This window comes from Pipistrellus kuhlii, unplaced genomic scaffold, assembly GCF_014108245.1.
Source record: "Pipistrellus kuhlii isolate mPipKuh1 unplaced genomic scaffold, mPipKuh1.p scaffold_m20_p_2, whole genome shotgun sequence".
In the NCBI taxonomy this organism is placed as follows: domain Eukaryota; kingdom Metazoa; phylum Chordata; class Mammalia; order Chiroptera; family Vespertilionidae; genus Pipistrellus; species Pipistrellus kuhlii.
In genome coordinates, this window is record NW_023425515.1 from 148,462,710 (window position 1) to 148,490,279 (window position 27,570).

At 39.7% G+C, this 27,570-nt stretch overlaps 1 protein-coding gene across 5 annotated transcripts in view; it reads right to left on the reverse strand.

Annotated features, from left to right (window-relative positions):
- Positions 1-27,313, reverse strand: part of LRRC7 (leucine rich repeat containing 7) — a 473,031-nt gene extending 445,718 nt beyond the window's left edge. For 2 of the 5 annotated variants that reach the window (XM_036444989.2, XM_045584480.1), the window contains exon 1: positions 26,150-27,313. In XM_036444989.2, coding sequence (XP_036300882.1) covers positions 26,150-26,151 — 2 coding nt within the window. In that variant the 5' untranslated portion in view covers positions 26,152-27,313. The remainder of the gene's footprint in view (positions 1-26,149) is intronic. The other 3 variants (XM_045584479.1, XM_045584478.1, XM_045584481.1) reach the window with 3 other exon arrangements.
- Between the last annotated feature and the right edge of the window lie 257 nt (positions 27,314-27,570).

Sequence of the window (27,570 nt, forward strand, 5' to 3'; positions counted from 1 at the left end):
TGCTTTCTCTCCTCCTATTTTCTATGACTGATTTAAACAAGCTCCCCAAGCCACAAAAATATTTGTAAAGATGACAATTACAATTAAAGTGATCATATTGTTGTATGTTATTTATTATGTGATTTTAATTGTTGGATTATTGTACCAGTCTATACTGAAGTTAAAGATAAAGGACATCATCTGAAAAGGTAAGTCAGTCCATCAGATTGTCTCTCAGACATCTTCTTCGTAGTATCTTCTCTGCACTCTAAAATCTGGCCACTTTAGGGTTTCAAGTAAAAAAACCTCTTTTCAGTCAACAGCAATTTACTGACCTTTTATTATGGATAGGGCATTTTCCTAGGTCCTGGAGACACTGTGCTTGATGCTAAGGTTCAAATTCAATCTGGAAGATTTAGTCCTTATAGCTGGTGATATCAGTCTCCTATAATGGAAATTTGTATTTAGAGTATATGGTAGAAGGGGACAAAGACTACAGGAAGTGCTATGAAAGGCAGTGTTTTTCTTCCTTCTAAAAACCAGAACACAAACCCTTTAAATGACAACAGATTCCAATAGTAGAGAAAATCAAATGTACCCTTTGTAGTCTCTGGACCTTTGCACATGACATCACTTTATTTTCTAATCAATGACCAGTTTCTACCCCTTTTCTTCTCAAGATGCAAATATCACTTCCACCCAGAAGTTCTCCCATCTATTTGAGTCAGATGACTATATTTTGACTATATATCATCATGTACTTCCCCTTACCATAGAACTGCAATGCTTGGAAACTGTTAACATTCTGACAGCAGGAACCATGTATTTTTTTTTAATTGATATTTACTTCTAGGGCACACAGTAGGCACTTAATCTATGTGTCTGTCAAACAAACGAATGGATCAGGCAAGCCACAATCAGCACAAGAACTATAATTCTTTCCCTAAATCTAATGACCTTTATGTCTCTACCCCATTCATTCTTTAACTTATTCATTCAACAATTATGAATTAAACATCTATGTCTGTACCTTAAAATTAGAATTAAATACTCAATGTGTTCTTCTCAAGAAAGCATATCTGAATATAAATGGATTTATTAACCTGGTCACCAATTTTTGATATTTCAATACTGATTTCCAATATAATCTATAAATTACTTGTTTTTTGTACTCATCAACTGTCACCCATTTCCCTCTTGCCTGCCCCCCAACCCCAACCATAATATAAACTCCTCAAGGATAGAGATCTTTAACTATTTTGTTCAATGTTTTATCCTCAAATGCTTAGAGCGTTCCTAGCACATAGTAATTATTCAATTCACATTTGTTGCATAAATGAAATATAAATGAATGAACATCATTAGAAATAGCTTTGGTTTGTAGGTTAAAGCCCTGAATTCAAGTCCTGGATAGGAAACTCTTATAGTACTAACTCCACAGAGTTTTGTGAGGATTAAATAAGATGATGTTTGTGTAAGCAAATTGAAAAATATTGACCAAGTGTAAGATATCATTGATAATCTTGAAGCAAGATAGCATCTCATTATAACAACACTGAAAAAAGATAACAGTAGTACTTACTGACTTTTTATTTTTTATTTTTATGAGATAGTCAATGAAAATTTGTCATAATTCCTGAAGTGTGTCTGCCTGTCTCACCAACACACCATGTGGCTGATTCCAGACTGCTCCCAATCAGTATGCTTAACTAGCTCTGTGTAGATGTATATGCAGCTCTTATACCAGTGAAAGAAGGGAAGGAGAGTAGACATGTTCACATTGACAAACTGGCATGTTTCCCATACATGCAAATGACTAATTTCCTGTTCACTTGAGATGAAACAAGTTTGTTCCAATTAAAGTTAAAAATGTATTTATAACTATCATCTTATCTAATAAAAGAGTAATATGCAAATTGACCATCACTCCAACACAAGATGGCTGCCCCCACCTGGTCAAAGGTGGCTGCCCCCATTTGGACACTAGATGGCCACCACAAGATGGCCAGAAGGGGGGGGCAGTTGGGAGGGGAGCAGGCCTGCAGGGGAGGGCAGTTGGGGGGACCAGGCCTGCAGGGGAAAGCAGTTTGGAAGGACCAGGCCTGCAGGGGAGGGAAGTTGGTGGGGACCACGCCTGTAGGGGAGGGCAGTTTGGGGTGACCAGGCTGGCAACGGAGGGCAGTTAGGGGTGACCTGGACAGCAGGGGAGGGCAGTTGGGGGTGGCCAGGCCTGCAGGGTAGGACAGCTAGGGGCGACCAAACTGGCAGGGGAGGGCAGTGTGGGGTGATCAGGTGGCAGGGGAGCAGTTAAGCATCAGTCAGGCTGGCAGGGGAGTGGTTTTAGGGGGTGATCAGGCTAGCAAGCAGAAGAGATTAGGGGCAATTAGGCAGGCAGGCAGGTGAGCAGCTGGGAGCCAGCAGATCTGAATTGTGAGAGAGATGTCCAACTGCCCGTTTAGGTGGGATCAGGCCTAAACAGGCAGTCTGACATCCTTTGAGGGGTCCCAGATTGGAGAGGGTGCAGGCTGGGCTGAGGGATACCCCACTGCCCCACATGAATTTCATGTACCAGGCCTCTTAGACTTCTGGTTTTGAAACCCAGCTCTATTCATTACCTGAGATGCTAGGCAACTTAATGAGTCTTCTTGTGCCACGATGATACTCCCTATCTCATAAGGTAATTGTGAGATTTAAATGAATGAATCCTTGTGAAATGTTGAAAATAGCACCTGGTATACGGTAAATAATCAAAAACAGTAACAATGATCATTTTTACAAAACCCCCTCTAGGTACAATGCACTTCTAAATGTGTTGATTGTGTAGTGTATGTTGATATGAAAAGGAAATGATGTAAAATTTCTTCTCATCCTTTAAATAGTGTAGGTAACACCATCTCCAGGTTGAGTAGGAGTCAGCCAGGAAAACAAGTAGCAAGAACACTGAGCAGAAAAGCAACATAATGAAAAATAATAATAAACGCAGGATTTGACGACATCAAGGTTTTGGTAAGATTCTTGTTGGCAACAGAGGGGGAAAAGTATGAGTGGCAGAGAGACCAGCTAAAATGCTATTGGGATATTTCAAGCGAATAATAGATATTTAATAAACATCTTTGATTGTTTTTTTTTTTAAATATACTTGTAATTTGAGTTGTCTGCAAGAGCCTCAGGTGTGTGAAATATGATTTTAAAACTCTACTATTTACTTGTTTTTAAATGTCCTCTATGTGTAAAAACAAATTGCAGCAATATCTATGGAAATTTTTAAAACTTCTAAAACACAACAGTTCTCCTTTCTTCTGTATCCTTCTCTGATTTAGTTTTTAGGTGGACATGGTTCACAGTTCAGGATCTGTGAAGGCATTGATAACACAAAGAGAAAAGCATGGGTGAGCATGAAAGTCTGTGCAGATAGAGTATGAACAGGACTTAGCAATGAATAAGATGTATGAAGCTAAGGAGAGGGAGAATTCAATAGCAAACCCTGAGAAGCAGGTTATAAAAGCAATTCCAAAGACATTTCAGAATCATTGGGAGCCATAACACAATTGTTCACATGAACAGAGCCTTTCTGGGGGTTACTTTCTAGAAAAGAGGGCAATGGCACTTATGTTACTATTTGTATTCTGGAATGCTTGCCAAATAAAATTGGTCAGAGGAAGCACCCAAAATCAATATAATCCTTTTTTGGGGAAAATTGATGATATGTATAAAGAGGCATACATAAAACTGTTCATATACAATCAAATAGGAATTTTACTTTTAATATGTTTTTCAATAAATTTAGTCAATAAAGGGATAAAGAACAATACAAAAAGAGGTAATTTGGATATTATAATAAGGAAAATATCTGCACGGCCTGAATGACCTTCAGAAGAAAGTAAATTATGTAGTATTATGTAGTATATAATGTTATGCAGATAATAAGAAATATACATATTAATGACTACTATCACTTACTAAATTTAGTGTACAAGACACTTTATAGATTACTTCACTTACTTATCACAATTTTCAACAGTGAGTATTGTTATCCCCATTTTGCATGGGAAAAATTAGGCTGAAGAGATATTAAGAGAATTTCCCAAGGCCACCCAGCTGTAGAATGGCAAAGGGACAGGAAATGTCTGTGGATAGTTTGTATTAAAGGATTTAGAGTCAGCTGTGTGTGTTCCAAGCGTCTGCTTTCACAGGGGAAATAGCAGAACAAGGATTTTGTTAATCCTCACCCAAGGATATTTTTCCCATTGATTTCTAGAAAGAGTGGAAAGGAGGGGGAGAGACAGGGAGAGAGAAACATCGATGTTTGAGAGAGAGACATTGATTGGTTGCCTCTCAGGTAGAACCTGCAATTGAGGTATGTCCTCTCCAATCGCACATCTGCAGTTCCCTCATTTGAAAGAGGGAATGTTCTGAACCTTAAAGACATGTAAGATATTTATATATATATAGAGGCCTCGTGCATGGATTCATGCACTGGTGGGGTCCTTCGGCTTGGCCTGTGCCCTCTTGCAAAATTGGACCCACTCAAGGGATGTCGGAGAGTCAGTTTCAGTCCCATCCCCGCAGGCCAGGCCAACGGACCCTACCAGTGGACAAATCCATGCACTGGGCCTCTAGTATGCATTAAGATCTTTGATTAATCTCTTCTTGCCCTGCCTCTTCCTCCTTTCCCTCCTAGATCCATCAGTCTGTTCCATGTTTCCATGCCAGTGGTTCCCCCTCCTGGGTTGAGCGTCTGCCCCTGGTAATATTTCATTACTTTAAGTTATTGTTTAACTTAAAGTTAGGTGGTTGAAATTTCAATGTAGGTCCTTAAACTTCTGCAGTGTCCCCTAAATGCTCAGCTATACTTTTGCCAAAATCTTAGTAGGGAGAAAATTGCCGTATATCTAGTCCTGATCTCAAATGAGGGAATTTTTCCCTCTAGATTAAAAAAAAATAAAAAAAAAATGCAGTGATGTTTGGTTAGCATTAGGTACTTGTAATGTAAAGATTCAAAAGTTATGAAAACATTCAAGTGTTCCCAAAAAGTCAGCTTCTTTGAGAAAAAGAAAAAAAATAACTTGCTCTCTCTGTTTCTCTCTATCTTCCTTTTTATTATTTCTTTATGAATAAAATACAATCTCTCAGAAATTTTGATTCTTGATACTTTTCAGATGATGTTCTTATGTTCTTTTAAATCAGCATATTATGTATAATGATTTAACTTTAGTCAAAAAACTTTCATTTAATTGAACATCTGTTGCTTTTTTACAGGCGAAGGTGTATGTGTTGGTGTGTGTATATGTGTGTGTGTGTGTGTGTTGGTGTGTGTGTGTGGTGCACATGTGCTGGTGTATGTGTGTCTGTATGTTAAGAGAAAGAAGGAGGGAAAAAGGAAAGAGAATATATGAGAGGTAAGACAGCCTGTACTACCCTATCATAACATCTGGCATAAAGTAATATAATTGCATTTATTCCTCTCTAGACTATAAAGTGATTAAGAATAGAAATTAGGTCCACCCCACCGCTTGGCATAAGGCTTTGTACAGAAGGAATATAATTAGATCAACATATTTTGATAAGTTTTTACAAGGCAAGAAGGAGAAAAAGTAAATAAAAAAGAAATAAAAAGGGATAATGAGAATACTGATAGAGAGGAGAATTTCTATTACTGAGATAAGACTACAAAGTAGCATGAAGGAAATATTGTATAGGTAGATGTAATAAATTTGCTAATGCCTTATTCATAAGAATAAAAATGACCATCCCTTGCTTCATCTAATTCCTGTTTAATCTAACTGGATGGAGAAATGGGTAGTTAAGTACCCACCTGATCATCAATCCTGAGTCACAGATTAGAATTCTGTGATGATATAGAAAAATAAAGAATATTTGCCTTGACAATATGGGGTTATGGAAAACTGTGGAATCAGAAGAAGATGTCAAAATACTAAAGATCAGATTTATTAATGTCCCCAGATAAAATATTGTTTTATTGTGGCTTTCTATTGGAAGATTATTTGAGGATCATGTGGCCTTACTTCAATGCATATATGATTTATGCTTGCTAGGCTGAGCTTTGTTTTTCCCTGTTTTTGTTTCTTAGTAACAGTATTTTACAGAAAGAGCAAGTATTTACATAATGTCCACAAAAGCCAAGAATAAAGTGAGGTAAAAATGACTTTTTTTTTTTACATTAATAGTTCAATGAAAGTCTATTTATATTGGCATCTACTTACCTAAAATATATCATATATATAAAAATTTAATTTTCAATTACAGTTTACTCTCAATATTATTTTGCATTAGTTTCAGGTGTACAGCATAGTGGCTAGCCAATCATATACTTTACAAAGTATTATCCGTAATATTTCCAGGAACAACAGGCACCATACATAGTTATTACAATATTCTAGGACATTTTACTTTTTAATAAAAAATAACATTTATCAAGAGTTACTGGAATGAATAGCCCTGACCGGGCTGCTCAGTTGGTTAGAGTATTGCCCTGATATGCCAAAGTTGTGGGTTTGATCCCCTGTTAGGACACATGCAAGAAATAACCAATTGAATGCAAAAATAAGTGGAACAACAGATCTCTCTCTTTCTCTCTCAGTAATTTTTTTAAAGGAGTTATTGTAATTATTATGTATAAGTGGCATATCACCTAATCCTCCCCCAATACCTTATCAGAACAGAAAGACTTAGGATATTTTAAAATCAGAAACCAAGACTAAGAAAGATGAATCCATCCATAGTCTTCTAGCTGAAGGGAGACAGTGCTACAGCCTGTGTCAGACTAGCTGAAGTTGAAGCCCTTGCTCCTGATCACAAATTCTATACCATGTCCCTTCACATTTGTTCTTATAATCAATAGAACATATATTTCATTGTGAATTTGGGCAATTAAGTCACTAGTACTTTTAGGGAAATATGAACTCAATAAAGCAAGCAGCAGGTGTACTAGCATTTATTAAGCCTCAACACATAGTGGTAGGATCTTTACTTGCCCTTTGTGTCTTATGTCATCTTTAAAACACTCCTATGAGGAAGCTTGGTCTCTGGGAATTCAGTTCAGTGTAGAGAAGGAAGAGAGAATAAGTTTGGAAAAGTTGTAAGTGGAATTTAACATCTTGTGAGCTTCAACTTCAGAAATTAAGACTTTTTATAAGCAGTGGGAAACTATTGGAGATATCCCAGAAGGAAAATTAATTTACTAGAAAGGCATTCACAAAGATTAATTTGACAGCTGGATGAGGGAAAATAACCTCAGAAAGACCAAGTACAATACCATATTAAAGTCTTGCACGTTGGAAAGGAGGTAGAAGGAAAGAAAAAGAAAACTTTTAAGTGGGTCAGTATTTTTAAGTTGACAAAAACTTAAAATAATTTTATTTTGGAATTTTGGTTTATCATCTAACATAACTGGAAACATAGCTGGCTGAGTCTCAGACCAGCTCTTAGCATGCCCACTATTTAATAACAGTAGATTTATGTCTACAATAACCCTTCATTCTCTATAAATTCTTATAAGAATCCACAGTTCTTCCATTTTAGGATTCATTTTTTATGAGCAAAGATTTTTATATAGTTGACATTTATCATAGTTGGGATGTTAGGGAACCAAAGACATCATCTTATAAAACTTGTAAGATAAAAAAGAACAATTTGCTAATTAGAAATTTTAAAAGTATGTATTTCTTAGTAACAGTTCATGTAGTTCTTACTGCTCACTGGAGGCTGGTGTGTCTTTCTGACAAGGTCAGTGGCCCTCATTTACTGGCTGTGAGCATTTGATCACATATTGTACTTCTAAGAAATATTTACTGGGATTGTCCTCAACTTATCTTAGCATCACAGGCTCTTTCCAAGCTTCTCTTTTTGTATTTATGGGGGAAATGCATATCAACATCATAGATACTTCCTTATGGCATGGGAATTATTTTCATAATCGTGACTTTAGTTATAAATATGTAAATTATGTACAAGATAGACTGTTGTCTTTTCAAAAGCTTTGTGTTTTATCTGGCCTGATAAAACAAAAGGTAATTGTATCCCTGAAAAAAATAAGGACTAAAATATCCTACATGAAAATTTCCTTATGTAATAAAACTTTCCTGTTATTCTGTAGCTTTTCGCCAAAAAGTACTTTTTTAGTCTAGAAATTAATTTGCATACTGCCCTTCCACCTCTTGATCTGGCACAAAAGACCTTAATGATACATATATATTATTTCTTCCCTAAAAATCATGCTTGCTCTCAGTGTTGATGAGGATTACATGAGGAAAACATATGCAGCATGCCTAGATGAGTTTCTGAAATGATTGAGGTTCCAATAAATGTGAGCTCCTTCCACCTTCTTTTATTCTATTTTACACAATTTCATTTTGAAGCATTTTTGTGAATGGTTAAGATAAAATATTTCAAGGATGAGAAAAATAAAATTGTAGGTCAATATGGCAAGCCACATACTATGAGCATGTATGAAACACTGTGTAGCATTGTGCTATACGCACAGTGCCAAAGAGAATGTGAGAGCAGAGGATTTCCACAGGAAGTGAAATAAGGAGTTAGAATAGGAGTCAACCGGGTGAAGAGAGCAGCCAATGAGAACAGCAGAATATAAGGCCTTTTCAAAGCACTAAAAGAAGACTAACATTCTTGGGCACGTAGGGAGTGGAGCTGCAGTGTTGATACCAACTAGACTTAAGGAAAAAACCATGGATTTCTGTCTTTATCCCAATACTAGAGGCCTGATGCATGAAATAAGTGCATGGGGCTCGGCCCCCCACCATGGCCACCTCTGCCTCAGCCTTCCCAGCCCTGGCTTTGTCTGGAAGGACATCTGGAAGGAGATCCGGTCTAATTATCATCTTATGTTTTTATTATTATAGATAATGACAAGTCAGTACACCCTTTTCAATGGGAAGGAAATAAGGTAATTTTATTTGCATGTCCAAGTATTCCTAAGGTAATATTGTGTTAGATGGGTTTTTTTTTTTAACATAAATTATTTAATTATCACAACATTTATGTGAAATGGGCATTGTTATGTTCATTTCAAGGATGAGTAAATTATGATGAGTGTTAAATTGTCCCAAGCTGCCTCGCAAGAAATGGAAGATATTTAAACCCATAACTTTGGTTCTGACTGCAATTTTACTATGCATTTCACTCACTAAACCACAGATGACAGAAAAATAAAATTTTGACAGATATTTGATAAAATAATTCAATATCAGGATGGCAGAAGGCAAGAGAGTCATATAGGTTGGCCAGCAGGAGTAACAAGAACTCCATGCCTTCTAAAATAAAGAGCCCCAAAATACCCTAAAATATCCTGTCAATGGGATAATAGAGGAACTGAGCTTTGAGAAAACAATCATTTTGTCCACCTTTGCCTCTAAAGTGTTTTTTGTTGTTTTTTGTTTGTTTGTTTTGTCTTACTGCTCAGCCTGGAGCCCACTTTCACAAAAACTGTAAGCAGTCTCAGTAGGATATTTAGGATGAGGGAAATAAGTGATCCCAAGCCCTGACAAGTACAAAAACAAAAGCCATCCTAATGAGCCATATTCAGCAAAATGAGTAAGTCATTTCATCTGTCTCAGATTATCCTGGCGTTGTGTTTTCTCTACCATTTTGCTTACTTAGCTGGGCACACAAGATATTCATTACAAGGCGGCACTGGCAGTCCCAAATACCTTCCTGCCTTGGAGAGGCCTGCCTTGCACACTGATAATTGGGGTGACAAGGTGAAACCCTCTGGGAGACTTTGTGTATATGTACTCTCTGTCAATCAAAAAAAGAAGAAGAGCTAATCCAGTGCAACCCTATCTGTGCTCATAAGATAATTCAAATAACTTTGTCTGACTCTAAATTTGTTGGTTATTTGTAGCTGAAAATAAATAACGCCTATGTTTTCTCGCAATATCTGCAACTTGGGATAAAGTACTTTTCTGTTAAAATAGAAAGTGAGAAATTATAAAGGAATTATACCTTAGAATGGTAAGTCTTGAATATAAAAATAGTGATTTTTTTCAAACATAGCAGTCTTTCTCGTGTTTGATTCATGCATTGACATTTTTTGTACTATTTTACTTAATAAAAATGCTCACAATGACAAAAATGTTTGAAACCACTTATTTAGTGGTGATTGTTTTATCATTCGAAGTAGTTCAAATGGTTTCCAATACCACAGAAGGAAGTCAAACATGAATGAGTTGATTCATTTAGTTTTGAAGGAATTATTTTAATCGAAAGTAGTCCTATTTTTATTTTGTTTGAAAAAAATTTGTGAAAATATCTTTCATGAAATACACAATGGTTATAACTCAAAGTTCTAGATAAATTAGAACCAAACAAAAATAAAATATAAAAGGTTTTAAGCATCAAGTGGCACATAAGAATATAGCTTTATCAGCTGATAACTATTTCAAAAGTCCCAAAGTACATCCATTCTTAAAAATCTAAAATTACTCCATATAGCCTCCAGATTATCAAAAAGAAATAAAATTCTATTTCATAACTAAGTCTCAATGCTTAGAAGATATGGTATTCTGTTTCCCCAAGCCAAATCGGAATTGCTATTTCTATTACCCTAACTTTCAAGTTGAATGTTACTTTATCTAAGTGCCCCATGCTAGGGAAATAGCAGGATATAGCAAAAGAAATTTATTTAAGAAATTTATAAAATGCATTTCAACTCAATCAGAGAAGAAAAATCAAAATATAACCACACTACTACTATATTAAATAAATCTGTATGCTGGGGCCAGGATTAACAGAGAAAGAGAGAGAGAGAGAGAGAGAGAGAGAGAGAGAGAGAGAGAGAGCGAGCACACTAAAGAACTCAAAATTAAGACCCACCACTCCTATTACCTTTGGTGCCAGTCCACTTGAAGGTGAATGTGTTATGGTGGAAAACTCTGTCAGAGTATAAATGCTAAGACAATGATTTGGGAAGAGTCCTAATGGCATCACTGGGCCTTGACACCAGCGCGCATGTTTGCCCGTTCATTTCCCTGCCGCTCCCCGCTGGGTTATGTGACTTGCTCTTGCCAATGGAATGTCAAAGGACATAAAAGATACTATGTCTGAGTAGAAGCTTTCACTTCATTGAGTAGGTCAGTTTGGCCCCTTGCTTCTGCCCTCTTACAACACATCCCAGATAAGGGTTACTCCTTCAGCCTGGATGCTGGAGTGAGGTGCCTGGGTGAACAGAGTTATGGCTGCCTCACACATCCATAAGTGAGAAATAAATGTTTGGGGTCATAAGTCACTGAGATATTTTGGAATTGTTAGTTAGTTACCACTGTAAGTGCTACGTGGAGGAGGGGGTAAAATAACTACGTGTTTTACTGAGTTAAACCACTCATGGTTGGTAACTTGAAGCTGAACACATTCCAAAATAATGAATCGGTAACATGTACGTGAATAAAACATTATCACTTTACTAGTAAATACACTCTCTGAGCAGCAATTTATAGTGTGTCCCAAATGACAGAACTTAGCACCAGGATATTATAAATGAGAGGGGCTCTCGGGAAGGGACCACATGGGGATATATGCAAATGTGTGTGGCCTGGACCAGAGAGATCAACAGTATGACTATCTGGATAGGAGGGTATAGAGTACCTGAGCTAGGTTGTTTAAAACAAACTATACTCATTCTTCTGTTCATTACAATAAACAAATGGAAAAAAATCAAGAGTAAATTATTCTTTCCAAACTTTAAAGTATAATGGGGGGAAAAAAGATGAAAGAATTTAGTATTCAGAAGGGATGAATATGCATTCATGTTATCTTTTCATGCCAAAAAAAAAAAGAAAGAAAAAGAAAACCAAGATAGCGATATAGAGTGAGTCACCCTGATGCATACCCAATTATCATTTATTGAAAACAGTTTTTCTTAAAAAGAGGCTTTAATTATTTTCCCCTCAAAAGTATCCAGTATGTTTCCAGTAATTTTATATGGGATGTTTAATTTTATAAATTGATGCTCTGATTCATGTTTTATCAATATGTTAGCCAGTTGTTCAGTTTCCTTCACATTAGCAGCAATGCTCTAGTTATACTCAAATAGACTAGCTCCCTCTCCAGGATTCATCAGACAATAAGTTGTACCTCCATGTATCCAGTTATTTGTCAGAAATCTTAGAATTATCCTTCATACCACACTTTTTCTCATTATCCCTATCCAACTATCAATTCAACAATGAATCCAACAGGTTGTATAAAGCATACCTCAGTTCTATTTACCTCTTTCCATTTCCACTCCCAAGATATAAGCACAAGATATAGTAATCACTTGCCTAACCTTATACTGTAACATCTCCTAATTTGTAAATCCCTCCCTCCACTCTGGCCTTCTTCTGTTTAAAAAATGCTTAATGACTTCATATAGATTGTTGGATAAAAATATTTAATTCTTTAAATTGGTCAATAAGTCCTGAGAGGATTTGACTTATGCCCGTCTCATAGTATGCCAATTACCCTCAGCTCCCTAATATCTAGCTTTTTTCAATGGCACTAACTCCCACTGCACCATCTCCTCAGGATTTGCAGCCATTTGCCCAGCTGGAATTGTCCTGCTTCCTCTCTTTGCCTTGATTACTCCTATCAACTTAGAGGTCTTATTTAAATATACTAGAGGCCCAGTGCATGAATTCATCCACCAGTGGGATCCCTCGGCCTGTCCTGTGGGATCAGGCCAAAACTGATTCTCTGACATCCTTCAAGAGGTCCCAGATTGCAAGAGGGTGTAGACAAGTCCGAGGGACCCACACAATCAGGGCCGGGGAGGAATGTAGGAGGCTGGCCAGCTGGAGAGGGACCATGGGAGAGCTCCAGAGCATGTCTGACTGTCTTGCTTTGTCCCAATCAGCTGGACCCTAGCAGCAAACTAACCTACCAGTCAGAGCGTCTGCCCCCTGGTGCTCAGTGCATGTCATAGCAACTGATTTAACAGTCAACTATCTGCCCCCTGGTGGTCAGTGCACATCATAGTGAGCAGTTGAGTGGCCTTAGCATATCAGTGGCATATTACACTTCCATTGGTTAAAAGGCCAACAGGATCACTGGCTACTTAGCACATTAGGCTTTTATTATGTAGGATCAGTTCAGCCCTGGCAGGTGTTGCTCAGTGGTTACAGTGTTGGCCAGCAGATGGAAGGGTCTTGGTTTCAATTCCCAGTCAAGGACACGTACCTGGGCTACAGGTTCAATCCTGCATGTAGGAGGCAACCAACCCATGCATCTCTCTCACATCGATGTTTCTCTCTCTCCCCCTAACCCTCCCTCCCTTCCACTCTCTCTAAAATTCAATGGAAAAATATCATTGGGTGAGGATTAACAACAACAAACAAAAAAATCAGTTCATTAGAGATGCTACTTCTCTTGCACAGACTCTTTATTATATTCACTCTCAGTACCTTGGTCTCTTCCTTCTTAGTACTTATCATAACTTGAAATTATATATCCTTAGAGTGGTTATTTGTTTAATCCTATCCCTTAGGATTATAAGCACCATGAAATGAGGGACCCCATTCATAATCAGCCTTATCTGGCACAGGGCCTGGTACAGAGTAATAGCACAATAAATATTTAGAAAGAACACATGAATAAATGCATGAACTTGAGTACAATTTATTAAACTGAGGAAAATGTTGCTGATTTCCATAGGTGTGGTAGATTGTTTGTTATAAGTATTGTCCTAATAATCTACAAAAGGAGAATATATGTATTACCCTGCAGGGTTTCTTTTTTTATAACTCAGAGTAGTGGTTACTGCATTATTCAAGAATAGTAGCAGAGTACTTAGACTTATGATGTATCAAAATATGAGTGTATACAAGATTACAAACTGAGAAAGTCATAGTGCTTGAAATCTATAAAATTTTATCAAATAGATCAACCTTTGCATCTTTTGAATATAGCTTTGTTAATTACTATAATTTCAATCAGTCATAAAATAGAATGCATTTTTCTATTAAAAACCTAAATTAGTGGCATGTTTATATATAACATTGCTGTCATTGTGATGCCATAAACTGGACATCAGGTTAACACTCTCACTAGAATTTCACTCAATTTCTTTGAGAGGAAGGGAAGGCTCGGTTATCTTTAGTAACAAACACCCCTCCCCAAGTCTTAACACAACAGCACCCTGTTTCTTGCTCATGCTACCTGTTGAATGCATGTGTGCAAGGATGACTTTAATGTTCAGAGACCAGGCTGATGGAGGCTCCATAGTGATGCAGGCTTCTGTAATTTCTACATCAGGGGAAGAGCAAAGAGTGCACTGGATCATGAGTAATTCTACTCAGAAGAGACACACCGAACCTTTACCTCCTCTTGCATTAGCCAAAGTAAGCCACATGCCAGCCTAACCTCAAAGAGGAACTGAGAACTACAATATTATGCTGTTATCAGAAAGGAAAAGGCAGAAATTGAGGGGAACCACACTAATGGCTATGAGAGTCAGTTAGAGGCATGCAGAAGCATAAGTAAAATCACTCATTCACATACTATGCTTTTTTGAGCTAGTTTGCTAGCGATAAAGTATCAAATGGGCTACTATGTATGTGTTGGTTTTGGAGATAGCCATTTAAACAAACCATTACTTAAGGATGCTACAAAGAAAGCATATTGAAAAGTTGAAGAGTCCCAGAAAAGACCAACTAAAAGTGATCCTTACGAGATTACACAAATCATTTAAAGGGTTTGATCATTTAAAACAAGGATTGTTTATTGTTTTTTGTTGTTTTTTTTTTAAAGGGTAACAAAGGAACTCTAAAGTTTCATTCAACTACATATTTTATCCAACAAAGCACTCTAAAAAGAATTTACCAACTTAAAAGCGATCTTTACTTAGCTTAAGAGTAAGGGTCTTACCCTAGCCCATATGATTCAGTTACTTGGAACATTGTCTGGGAAACAGAAAGATCAAGGTTTTGATTCCCAGTGGTCAGGGCATATACCCAGGTTAGGGGTTCAGTCCAGTTGGAGTGCATCCAGGAGGCAACCCAATATTTCTCTATCAGATTGATCTCTCTCTCTCTCTCTCTCTCTCTCTCTCTCTCTCTCTCTCTCTCTCACTGCCTGCCTTTCTCTCTCTCTCAAATTCATAAAAACATATTCTTGGGTGAGGATCTAAAAAAAAAAAAGTGTCTTCCATGACTCAAATCCAGAAGAGTGGAAAATCCTTCAAATGGCATTTGTAGAGATTTTTGTTGCCTTCCTTTTCAGAATAAATACTAGAAGCTATAATCTTTTTTTATAATGTGAACCTATCAGAATGTACTACATTATTATTATTATTATTATTATTATTATTGATTTTTAGAGAGAAAGGAAGGAAGAGAAATATAGATGTGAGAGCAAAATATGTATTGGCTGCCTTCTGCATGTGCCCTTGTGGGGATCGAGACCAAAACCAGGACATGTGTCCTGATGGGGAATTAAACCTGCAACAGTTAGGTGCACAGGATGATGCTCAACTAACAGCCACACCGGCCAGGACCAGGCTGTAATTCTTGAGTCCCAATAAAATGTTCTAACTTGCATTAGGTCCTATTTCATCCATTGTTAAGCAATAACATAAAAACAAGAAACTATTCATCCATATGCCCAGAATCTAAATTCAAGCTTATTTTTACATGCATTTCTATGCATTTTTCACACATAATCATACAAATAAATTCTACATTGGAAAAGGAAAGATTAAGAACAAAGCCTATCCTAAAAGTTATGGATAACTTTACACATGCAGAGAAGAAAAGTACCCTTGAGGCGTGGGCTGTCCTGGTCCCTTGCAGAGCCAAAGGAAGTGATCATCACATTCCTAAAACAATTACAAAGAGACTGACATGTTACTCCCTTAGCAGCCACCATAAAATCATGTCCTCAGGGCTGAATTTATGCTAACTAATGAACAGTGGAGAGGATATATATCCTGCCAACTGCTACAGAAGACTAGTGCCCTTGGTTTGGCTCGGGGAGTCTATTTAGTGTGAGATAGATAAAAGACCTACAAGCTTGACATATATACAATTGTATTCAGAAATAAAGGATTCTAAACACTGTTTACATCCAAGCCTTGCTTTCACGTCTTTACTCACCAGCACATTTTAGACTTTAAGATGAGTGCATTCTCAATGTCACCCATTGCCTTCCTAGTGTTTCTAATACATGTTCATAAATAAGCATGCACCCAATCTCAATATAGAATGTAATCCTGTTAATCCATATATTTATTAGCTATTGTTGTAATAAAGGTTATTCTCACAGTTTTAAAGTAAAAAATAAATATGTGTTGCAGTTCTAGTACTTCTTGTGCCAAGCACAAACATGAGTCACCTTTGCACCTCTCTTCCCTTGTTCATAACCCATCTTCGGAGGCTATCGTTTTGAGTCTCAGAAGCTTGCTTTCTGTCTGCAGGAAGCAAGCCTTCACTATGTCCGAGTAGGAGAAGCAAGCAGGTAAGCGAGAAAGCGAGGGGCCAGCACAAAATGCCCTTACCACCTTATGGTCTATGACTAAATAATCGCATTCAATGAAGTTAGGGAGGTGATTCCAATCCCAGACTGGGAAAGAGAAGACACGCTGTCTTCTCTTTACCACCTAGTCTAAGACATTTAGAATTTGCCATGTAAAATGGTGTGTGGGATCACAGACACAGAAATATGTTCCGTTCTATCACACCCACGAGTCCCAGAACAGTACACGGAAAGCTGGCATGAATAAAAACCAATCTACAAATGAAAAGCACAGCTAATGCACTGATCTGTAATAGACTAATGCATTTATCATACATTTTTTTCCTCCCAATTTTAAACATTATTGTTGTGCTAAGACATTTTAATTTGCTTTTTAGGGGGCTATTATATGTGACTATGTAGGTATATCTTGTTCAATCAGGGATTTTGTTTGTAAATATTTCTATACGTCATTGTTTATACACCAAATACATATTTTAAGAGACATACATAATTTTAAAAATGCTTTGTAAGTGTTACTAATATGTTTTAGCTGTTAGGAGTAAAACATCTTGCCCTAAATTTTCCAGGAACCTAAGCTTCTAAAAAGAGTGAACTCAAAATATTAGCATTAGAAAAAAACACCAAATGAGAAACATTTATTTTAAAATCATCTTATGAAAGCAAAACAGATATAGAAACAGTATTTAGTAGTAAGGGAAAACTTATTTCAATGGACCCTTCAAAATGTAACTTTGTAATGCAAAAATATTTCATAGAAATTAGTATATTTAATAAATTCCAAATGTGTTATATTTTATTTTCTTGATTATAATGTTTTCCTAATTAATATTTAAGACAATATTTTATAGAAAGTCATAACTTCACAGTAAATCTTGTTTTTTATAAGAAAACTTATTATTTGCTCTTTAATGAAGATAATTAATTTAGAAGAAAATTAATTTATCTTAAATGAGTTGAACAGTTCTCCATCACCTAATATTTATTTAGTTGCATTATACTAAAAAGATACTAAAATAATTTAAAAGGACATTTTAATTTTCATTAAAAGGGTATAGTATCCAAATTTAGAATGCTTTATATTAGTAAAATAAATTTTGTTTTTCTAAAATAAAGGCATCTTTTAAAAATATTTTGTATTGATTTTTAGAAAGAGAGGAAGGAGAGGGGGAGAGTGAGAAAGAGAGAGAGAGAGAAACATCAATGTGAGAAATATCAATCAGTTGCCTCCTGCATGCACACCCACCAGAGTTCAAACCCACACATAACCTGGCCATGTGCCCTGACAGGGAATCGAACCAGGAACTTTACAGTGCATGGGATGATACTCAATCAACTTAGCCATACCAGCCAGGGCAAAAATAAGTGTCTTCTTAAAAATAGAACATGTAATAGATATTAAGTTTAATAGCATTAAACTGCCTAGACCACATGTGTCAAACACAAGGCCCGCGGGCCAAATCCATCCCGCCAGGCCTTGCAATGTGGCCCGCACCGCGCTGTCATCACTGCACTCCGCTGCGTTTCCATCACAATGACAGTTTATGACTGTTTAGTAAACCATTCGGCCCGCGATTTAGGCTGGATTTTAGATTTTGGCCCCTTCTCTGATTGAGTTCGACACCCCTAGCCTAGACAGTCAAATCCAAATGGAAAGATAAAAGCAATTGCCCATAAAAAGTTAGGCCAAATAAAAACATGGGCCAAAATTTAGGCAAAAATGAAATGAGGGGGGAAAAAAAGTATTTGTGTGGGGTCATCATATTGGCTTGCTTCATTAACTGAATTTATTGGATTAAAGTTATTTTCCCTATTTCTCTCTGCTCAGATATAAAAAATTCCAATAGTTCCAAGGGTATGGTTTTACTGACAGTTTGGGAGCCAAGAGATCTGGTTCCATTTCTGTTTCTGTCGCTAATTGTTGTGTGCAATTTAGCAAGAAAGCAAACTTAGCCTTAGACAATGTGGGTCAGTTGACTGGGCATCATCCTGTACACCAAAAGGTTGCTGGCTGGTTTGATTCCCAGTCAGAGCACATGCCCAGGTTGTCTGATCTCCAGTAGGGGGTGTGTAGGAGACAGTCAATGGAGGAGGAAGAGGAGGAGGAAGAGGAGGAGGAGGAGGAGGAGGAGGAGGAGGAGGAGGAGGAGGAGGAGGAGGAGGAGAAAATAAACCAAACTTTTCTGGCTCAGTTTCCTCTTTTGTAAAATAAAACCTTTTCAATAATTTTTGATCTCTAAAGTGTTATGAACTCATGAAATAGTAAGATTACAGCTATGTGTGTGTGTGTGTGTTATAAAACAGAGCAATTTCAGCTGTGTCTGCATCTATGTGGTATGCCCAATGTTCAACAATATGATATTGCCCTAAGGACATTGCTAATATTTAACAATCACTGAAAGTTTAACTAGGTGTTTGATTTAATTATGGCAACTTTTATAATAGTCTTGAGAAATTAATCACACTTGAAGTGAAGAAAAATTTTCATGTCTTCAATTACACTGACTCAGAATAACACTGGAGTAAATATTTAATGTGATATTAAATATGTGATCTGAGGTGCACCTCCATCCTATGGACTATAGGATGCTTACTTATGGTAAGAATTATAATGGTGAATGTATTATTAGATATGGAACACACGAGCAGTTACTACTTAAGAAGTCTAATTGCTTCCACTTTTAAATTATTTTAGTTACACCATTTGTGTCACATAAATTCTTTAAATTTAGCTGACATATTTTAGCTTTGTGTCCATCATTTTACCTTTTTAGTGCAACAAATGTCTTCATTACATTTAGGCACTGTCTCAGTAAGGTTCATTTCTTGCCTTTCCATCTATAGCCAAATAATTTGATAATGTAGTCAGCCATAAAATATTTTGTCACTACACAAAAGTATCTTTATCTCTTTCAATATTATAATGCCAAATAGCTATAATATTTTAAAATATATTTTATTGATTTTTTTTACAGAGAAGAAGGGAGAGGGATAGAGAGTTAGAAACATTGATCAGCTGCCTCCTCCACACCCCTTACTGGGGATGTGCAGGCATCCAAGGTACATGCCCTTGACCAGAATTGAACCCAGCCCAGGACCCCTCAGTCCACAGGTCAATGCTCTATCCACTGAGCCAAACCAGTTAGGGTGCTATAATATTTTTTTCTTGGTGAATTAAATCAAACAGCTCTTTTACAACTATTCTTCCCATCTTTTCTCCTGCTAGCTCTTTATTTACATTACTGTCCTCTCTTTCTCCCTATGAAAGTCTCATAAAGATAGAGATAGGACAAAAATTATCAGTATTTTTCTTTTCAAGTCAGTTACCTCTTCCCTGTGATTGCAGCCTATAGTTTCTCACTTGTTTTCAGACTACTTTACCTCTTAAATAGTACAAAATTTAATTCTACCTGAACACCCCCCAAAACACACACACACCTACATTTACATGTATTCAACAAGTTCCTGTTATGCTACTACCCTGGGCATGTATCACTACCATGTGTTCAGTATCTGGTGTTCAGCGTGCTCTCAGCCATAATGAACTTCATGTGGAGCAAAATTACTCTGGCACAACTGAAGGAAAGGAATCTTTAAGAAGTCAGTAAATTAATTCCTTACACACATGAGCATCTACTCCAGTGTTAAAATACTTAATTAGATCATGCCAATGCTAATGTAAATGTCAATACTTCATATTTTGGTAACTAGTGTTGTTTTCATGTGTATTAAGTAAAATAATATTTTGTATAGAGGTTTTAGGTAATTAATCAAACTGAACAATAGAATGAAAATCAGTGTATGCAGAAAATCCGTTGGGTTATTAAATTTACTTAATAATTTTCCATATATCATTCAATGACAAATGATGATTTTTCAGTCGTGGTTAATAATTTAAATAGCACATACAATAATTCTGCAGAGGCTTATATATCAAATATGTCACCAGTTTCAAACTAGATATGACAGCTATTGACTCAAAACTTGCTTCATTGAACCTTCCTTAATGTACTTTCATATGAAAGGTTGAAATAGCTTATTAAATGTTTCTGCCATGAATTAATTATGCCAAGAGGATAAGCACCAGTATATTTTGTAATAATATTAAATGGTCACAGAAGTAATATGGTGAACTATTGCCAAATATTTAGACTACTTTGAAAAGCTAGTTCAAAATGTTAATTTTTCTTTATTCTTTAGGAACTAGCTTTATGACCTATAAGCTTCAGTTATTTAACAATCACCAATGTGTGCCTATGAAGGAAAGAGCATACTATGAAAATAAAAAAGGTACAGGAGTTAAATCTGGGTTTAAATCATCACAACTTTTTAGCTTTTTAAAGACTTGTCACTTGTTGTCTTTGAGTTGGTTTTCTAATCTTTCAAAGGGTGACTAATGCTTTTTACAAAATTACCTTGAAGCAGAGCACCTGACACATGATAGGTGTTTAGTAACAGGTAGCTGCTGTTATGATTGTGATTACAATTTATGCATTAAGGCCATGGTGGGCAAACTGCGGCTCTCGAGCCATATGCAGCTCTTTGGCCCCTTGAGTTTTTAGCAAAGGCCAGCTTAGGAATACCCTAATTAAGTTAATAGCAATGTGCTTATCTATATAGTTTAAGTTTCAAATACTTGGCTCTTAAAAGAAATTTCAATTGTTGTACTGTTCATATTTGGCTCTGGTGACTAATGAGTTTGCCGACCACTGCACTAAGGTAAGAGAAGAGATGGGTCCTGATTACAAGAGCTCACGGATTTCTGAGTGTAACCACCTAATTCCAAGATAGGAAATAGATATATTTAACTATCTAAGTGGCACACCTTAAAAACATAATATACCACCACGATGCACAACCACACACACATACATCAGTATAGGAAAACTGGTTTGTAGCAAAAAGTTTATTACACTCCTCTAAATTGTCCAAAACACTTTTCATGTACCACTTTGTTTTAGCATTTGCTATGCACTAGAACAATAAAATAGTATTTATTACTACCTGTATTGTACAGCATTTAAAAGAGGCTGATTTATATTACCTTAGATCACATGTTAATTCTGGAGAAACCTAAGGTTTTCTTATTCTTATTTCACATCCTCAGAATAACACACTACCGTGTTTTCTATAAAAACATGAACATTTTTAATGATGCAAACCTGATTCACAAAACACACCTTCATAAAGGAAAGGCATCTTTAAGAAGTCAGTAAATTACGTGGCCATATCTTCCAAACACTGCTGATCTACAGTGCTACTTGTAGTTTTGAGTTTCCATTTACAATTTATGATCCCCTATTTTAAATACACATGCAAAACCTACCATCTATGCATCTCCTTTCTGCTTTTGTGCTTCCTCTGAATAGAATTTAGTTGCCACACCACATGGTCAGATTGTGCTTTAATATTAAATTTCCATTTTAAATTCGGAGGCATTAAAAACCCTCTGCTGAATACCGATTTAGCCCCTGGATTAAAGAAATTCAAAGTGAAAAGTTCTCAGAAGATCTTAGAATCATCTCCAATGTATCTTTCCTTGGGATATGGATTAGGGAATGGTTAGTTCACTTGGCACAAACTAAATATCTATTCTGTGCCACAGACGTGAATTGAAGTTTCTCCCAGAGTCATCTTGCAAATTTACACGACTTACTGAACCCACCCTGCAAAAGAATGTGGATGACACCATACAAAGCACTCACTATTATAGAAAAGAACAAAATACTTCTAATAATGTCTTTTATTGATGATATGTTTGTTATATTTGTTACACTTAATGAACTGCATATATTCTTTAAATAAATAATTCTCCAAAAATCATGAAATAATTTATGTGAAGAAAAAATATATAGTAAGAATCCAGAGCCCTGCCTGGTGTAGTTAGAGCATCTGCCTGGGAACTGAAGGGTCATAGGTTCCATGCCTGGTAAAGGGAGTGTACCTGGGTTAGAGGTTCCATCCCCAGTCCCTGAGTGCATGTGGGAGGCAACCAACTGATGATGAGTCTCTCTCACATTGATGTTTTTTGTTTTGTTTTGTTGTTTTTTTTGCTCAGAGATAGTGTTTATTGGCTCCTTCGAAATCAGAGTCATGACAACTGTACAGAGGACCCTAACCCTCCACTGCGCCCGCCCTTCCCCTTTCCTGCCTGGTGGCCACCGGAAAAAGCAGCTTCATGTGGGGCACAGGGAAACTCCTCTGGAATTCACAGTAACCAGGAACAAAAACGGAAATAAATTAAGTGATACAGGGGAGGGAGTCGTGTTCCCCAAATCAGTGCATGAAGAGGGGTTACCCAAGGCCTGGAACTGGGTTCCCCACCAGCTCCTCCACTTCAGAGTGTTCGGAGGCCCTGGACATGGAGATGTCCTCCATTTCCCACCTAAATTCTCTCTCTCTCTCCCTCTCTCCCTTCTCCTTCCTTTCACTCTCTCTCAAAAAAAAAAAAAAAAAAAAAATCAATGGGGATGAAGAAACCAAATGAACAAAGAATATAGAAATAACTCAGATGGTACTTTATTGATAGTTGGTTACTCTTTGCACTCTGTTCTTTTGAGTATAGAATGAAGTTACAGTATCATGGTATGTGTGATCCACCCTTATATTGAGGCCACCATTATCAGAAGATAAAATTATAGTTTGTAATTTTGGTGTATCAGTTAAAACATAACATCCTCAAATTTTCAACTGTTCTATAAAGCAGGCATTTTAAGTTGTGAGTAAAGAAATCAGAATTTTATATCAATTATTACTATGCAGTATATACTGAAAATAAGAGAGATCTTTAAAAAAATCTTTGAGAATTACCACCACATGAGTAATAGTTATTTAATGACTTTTGTAAGTGATAAAAATTCATAGTGATATTAACTACACCATCACAATTTTTAAAAATCCAAAGCAAACAAAACTATATGTACACAAAACACTTTAAGTTATATTTTGTATTTTATAGAGGACACATAAAAATGAAAAGCTTACAAAAGAAAGTGAAATGCTATTTTAATTAAGAAAAATTTAATGCCAGCCTAAAGTGGTGCTAAAATTCTGACTAAAACATGGCAACTGGAATTGAAACAGATTTAGTTCTTTTAGAAGTTGTTTCTAATTCTGAAGCTGCATATGTGCAGGCACACGTGATGGAGAATGCAAGGGTTGCCATGGTAAGTACACATCTTTTCTTGGACAGTCAAGTATAAAAATAAAATGTAGAAAAACTCTCACTTCATAATATGTCATGGAAATTGACTCTGCTTCCCCTACCACAACAAATTCAAATGATGCAATGCAGTAGAAGACAGAAATAGCCCACATTTTAAAAACTTCAGCCCATTAAGTGGCTTATAAAACATGGAGTGAAAAATAGAATGAGAAATCTCCAAGTTAGGTAACTCATTAAATGACGGGTCTAGAGCAAGTTCTGCCTCCAGGAGATTAATAATCACACGCCAGGACATTCCACAGGCCTGAGAAATCTCCCCAGGCGTCCCCACGCTGACATAGCTAAACATCACCCTCTGTGTACTTTAGGCCTATGGATCTTATTTTTAAAGAAAAATAAAATCCTTCCTACATCCTAGCTCATTTCTCATCCTGTCCTGGATCAATGGTTTCCAAGAAGCACAGATTTGACTCTGACCTACTGCCTTTTGCAAGATGATCTTGTGGTGGTTCTCTTAAGAGTCTGAGAAGTCGCTGCATGTCACCTGGTTGGAGGCGTGACTCTGGGACTGGGGAGGTGGCAGGATCTGTTGCTAATCCCAGCAGGTTCCCAGGCGCTGGGGAGCCCACGTGTGCAGGGGCTGGAGAACTTTTCCACCACATCGCTGGGAAGGAATGCCTCACTTTGAAATTGCAAGCTGGCTGGGCTGAGGGGCGAGGTGGGAGCTGAGCGGTGAAAGAGGAGGGAGGTGGGCAGCAGGGAAACCAATCTAATGGCCCAGGAGAAGGTTTAAGCAGCTCCCAGGTATCTACCTGCCTATGCTTCTGGACCACCTATTCCCCCACCCTCCACTCCCATTCACTCTAATATGTTCCCCTCTTACAGGAGGACTTGAGCAACTGGGATACTGAGCATCTCATAGGCTCAGCTTAGAACAAAGAAAACCGAGTTCCTAATACTGTATCTCTCCAGTTGGGGAGATCACGTGTCCTGCTTTCTCTGGAATGCACTCCTCTCGCCCACGCTAGAAAATCTCTATTGTGCTTAGAAATTCGGTCCAGGTTAAAATATATATATATGCTCACAGACAAATTGCTTTACATCTTATCACGAGGCACACTGCAAGGGACACAGGTCCACACAGGTACCTGCTGACCTAGTTCCCGATGCAGGTAGAGGGGATGCGTTGGGAGTGTGCTGGGAAAGTCGTCCACCGGAGCAGGTGGAGGAGGATCCTTCTGTCTCCCCGCACCCCCTCCCTCCTCAGCCTTTTTGAAGGGGAACTTCGACAGGAACGTGGGAGCCGTGGGAGTCGCAGATGGCTCCTTTCTGAAGCCAATCCCCGGGAGTTGTGAAAGTGACCCCCTCCTGCCTAGCCCACCGGCTTTGTTACTCGGTGGGGAGGAGGCGGTGCGGAGAGGGCGGAGGGGAGATGGCCAAGAAGTAGTATCATGGAAGCAAGGTTGCATGCAGCCATCCCCGTTGTGGGGAAGCCGCACGTTAAAGACATTCTGCACATCCCCTTCCATGCAACCCTGTTCCGGACTCGGCAAACCAGTTAAGCCTAGAGACCTTGGGAAACCAATCTCATAGCCCACCAGCCTGGGTGCCATGATGATGGTGATGCGAATGCACTTCCCTCCCTCTCTTTCCACGCCGGGATCCCCAAACTAGTCCTGCATCCTTAAGGACTCTAGGAGGAGGACATCAGGTGCTGACTGGGGGCTAGTGATGGGATCGGATCAGGATGGTGCGGGCTCCCTCAGCTTCTCTGTGCAACACAAAGGAGCTGTGTGGGTAGGAGTTGTCTGGCTCAGGGGGAGGGAGGCATGGTGCTCCCTGACTCCCGGGGAAAGCATTCACCCCGTTGCTCCCCACTTCTTTGGGTCCTCATGTCCTCCAGGCTGTCACACGACCCTTCCCCATCCACCTCCCCAAACCCCACCCTGGGCCTCCAATCCCCTAATGGCATAACGATCTTCTCATTGTATCTTTCAAACAGACATCCAACAGTAACACTATACCTCCCAAGGTAAATGAGACCTGCCACAAGTGGGGTGTGTGTGTGTGTGTGTGTGTGTGAGACAATTTTTTTTTAAAGCGCTTCACCCTCAGACACCTTGGGGGCTGCCTGGAGAGATAGCTGCGATGATAAGGAAGAGGAGTCAGGACTAACCTCAGCCCCACCAAGGGTCCCAGAAGGAGCGCCAGGCACTCGCTCCTTACATCTCCTTTCAGCAGCATGTAGCCTTTCATAGGGTCTCCCGCCAGCCCAGACCACTCGGTGCTTGCTCCCACGCACCCACACAATTAGCACCCCGTTTCCAAATACCCCGCAACCTACCACATCCCCGCCGCCTCCACGGGCCATGGTCAGCAGCTCCCGGAGCGCTGGAGGCTCCGGTTCCCCCTCTCCCCGCCCCCGCCCCCCGCCAGGGTCCCGCACCTCCGGCGCACGAGGCGAGGGTCTCCGCAGCCCCTCCCACCCCCCCCTGGGCCACTGATCAAGAGTGTCCTACTCACATGGCCGGCAGGAGAAACTGCCCATGAGGTTCCGGAGGGAGTGAATCGTGCAGCCGCCCAGGGTTATTCCTTAAAGTGGTCCGGGGTCCGCAGTGGAGTGGGCGCGCGCGTCCTCGGAGGAGGTGGGTACCTGGGAGGTCTGTGGCAGGAGGAGGAGCTGGAGGAGAAAGAGGGGATTCCGGGCAGGTGCCACCTTAGACCATGGTGCCGCCGGTGCCCTTCAGGTGGACGGCTGGAGAGGTTCCCGCGGGAAGCGGCCGCGGAGTGGAAGCCCGGGGCGCAGGCGGGGGCGGCGGGAGCGCTTCCCTCCCCGGCCTCCGCCCGCCGTGCGCGCCGCGGGAGCGACCGCAGCAGCAGCAGCAGCAGCAGCGGAGGAGGCGCAGCTCCTTCCCCGCCCCCCAAAGGCTCCACAGACAATAAATCCTGGGCGGAGAGGAGATGAGCAGGAAAGGCGAATCGTGCACCCAACTCCGTGACACTCCCTGCCCGCCGCTGCCGCGCCTCCGTGGGGCGAGGGTCCCCGGGGACCGGGGGACGGTGGGCGGCTCGGAGGGGGGGCTGTGCGCTCCTCCCGCGGCTGCAGGCGACCGCGGTGGCCCGAGGGGGCTGCTGCGGGTTCCCTCCGGGGAAAACCCGCTGCCAGGGGCGGGATGTCCGTGGCTGCCAGCCCGGGGTTCTCCTGGAGCGAGGTCCTCCTCGGTGCAGCGGCTCCGCGCACAGGTGCCAGGATTGGCAGGAGAGGAGGCGCAGCTCGTGGCTCGCTCTCGGCTGTGTCTCCCCGCTCTCCCCGCCCCCTCTTTTTTTCTTTTTTTTCTCCCACCCCCTTTTCCGACGAAACTAGCTGCAGCTGCTACAAAGTGTGAAAAATGTCAAGGAGATTTTCCCGCGACAGGAGGTGGGGGGTGGATTTGACCACGTTCACGGGGATCTCGGCCCCTTTTGGAGATGCTCGCTTGCCCCTCTGACCTCTACTGAGGCTCCCTTGAAACAGAAGGAGAAAAATGCCAGTCCGACGGGCAATTGAAATGCTCGCTTTGTCACAGGCTGCTTTTGGAGGAGGGGGCAAGAGGCCGAGCTCTAGGATCCCTTCGGGAGCCCCCGGTGCGCGAGCAAAGTGCTGAGGACTCGGCGCCGGGCAGCGCGGTCCCCGCTCCTCCCGCGGCCGGACCGGGAGCTGCGCTCGCAGGGTGCACGGTGGGTCCCGCGGCGCTGACGCCCGTGACGCCGCGCTCGTGGCTCCGCAGGCTGCTGCTCCTGCCACCTCAGCAAAGAGGCGGCGGGAGCGCCTCCTCGGGGTTTCCTCCCCCGCCCGCCTCTCCCGCTGCAGGTTGTTGGATGCCAAGGAGAAAAGTCTCTGCTGGCGGTTGGGTCGCTTCGCATCCGTCAGTCAAGGCAGCGAGCGACCTTTGTGCCTGCTCTCC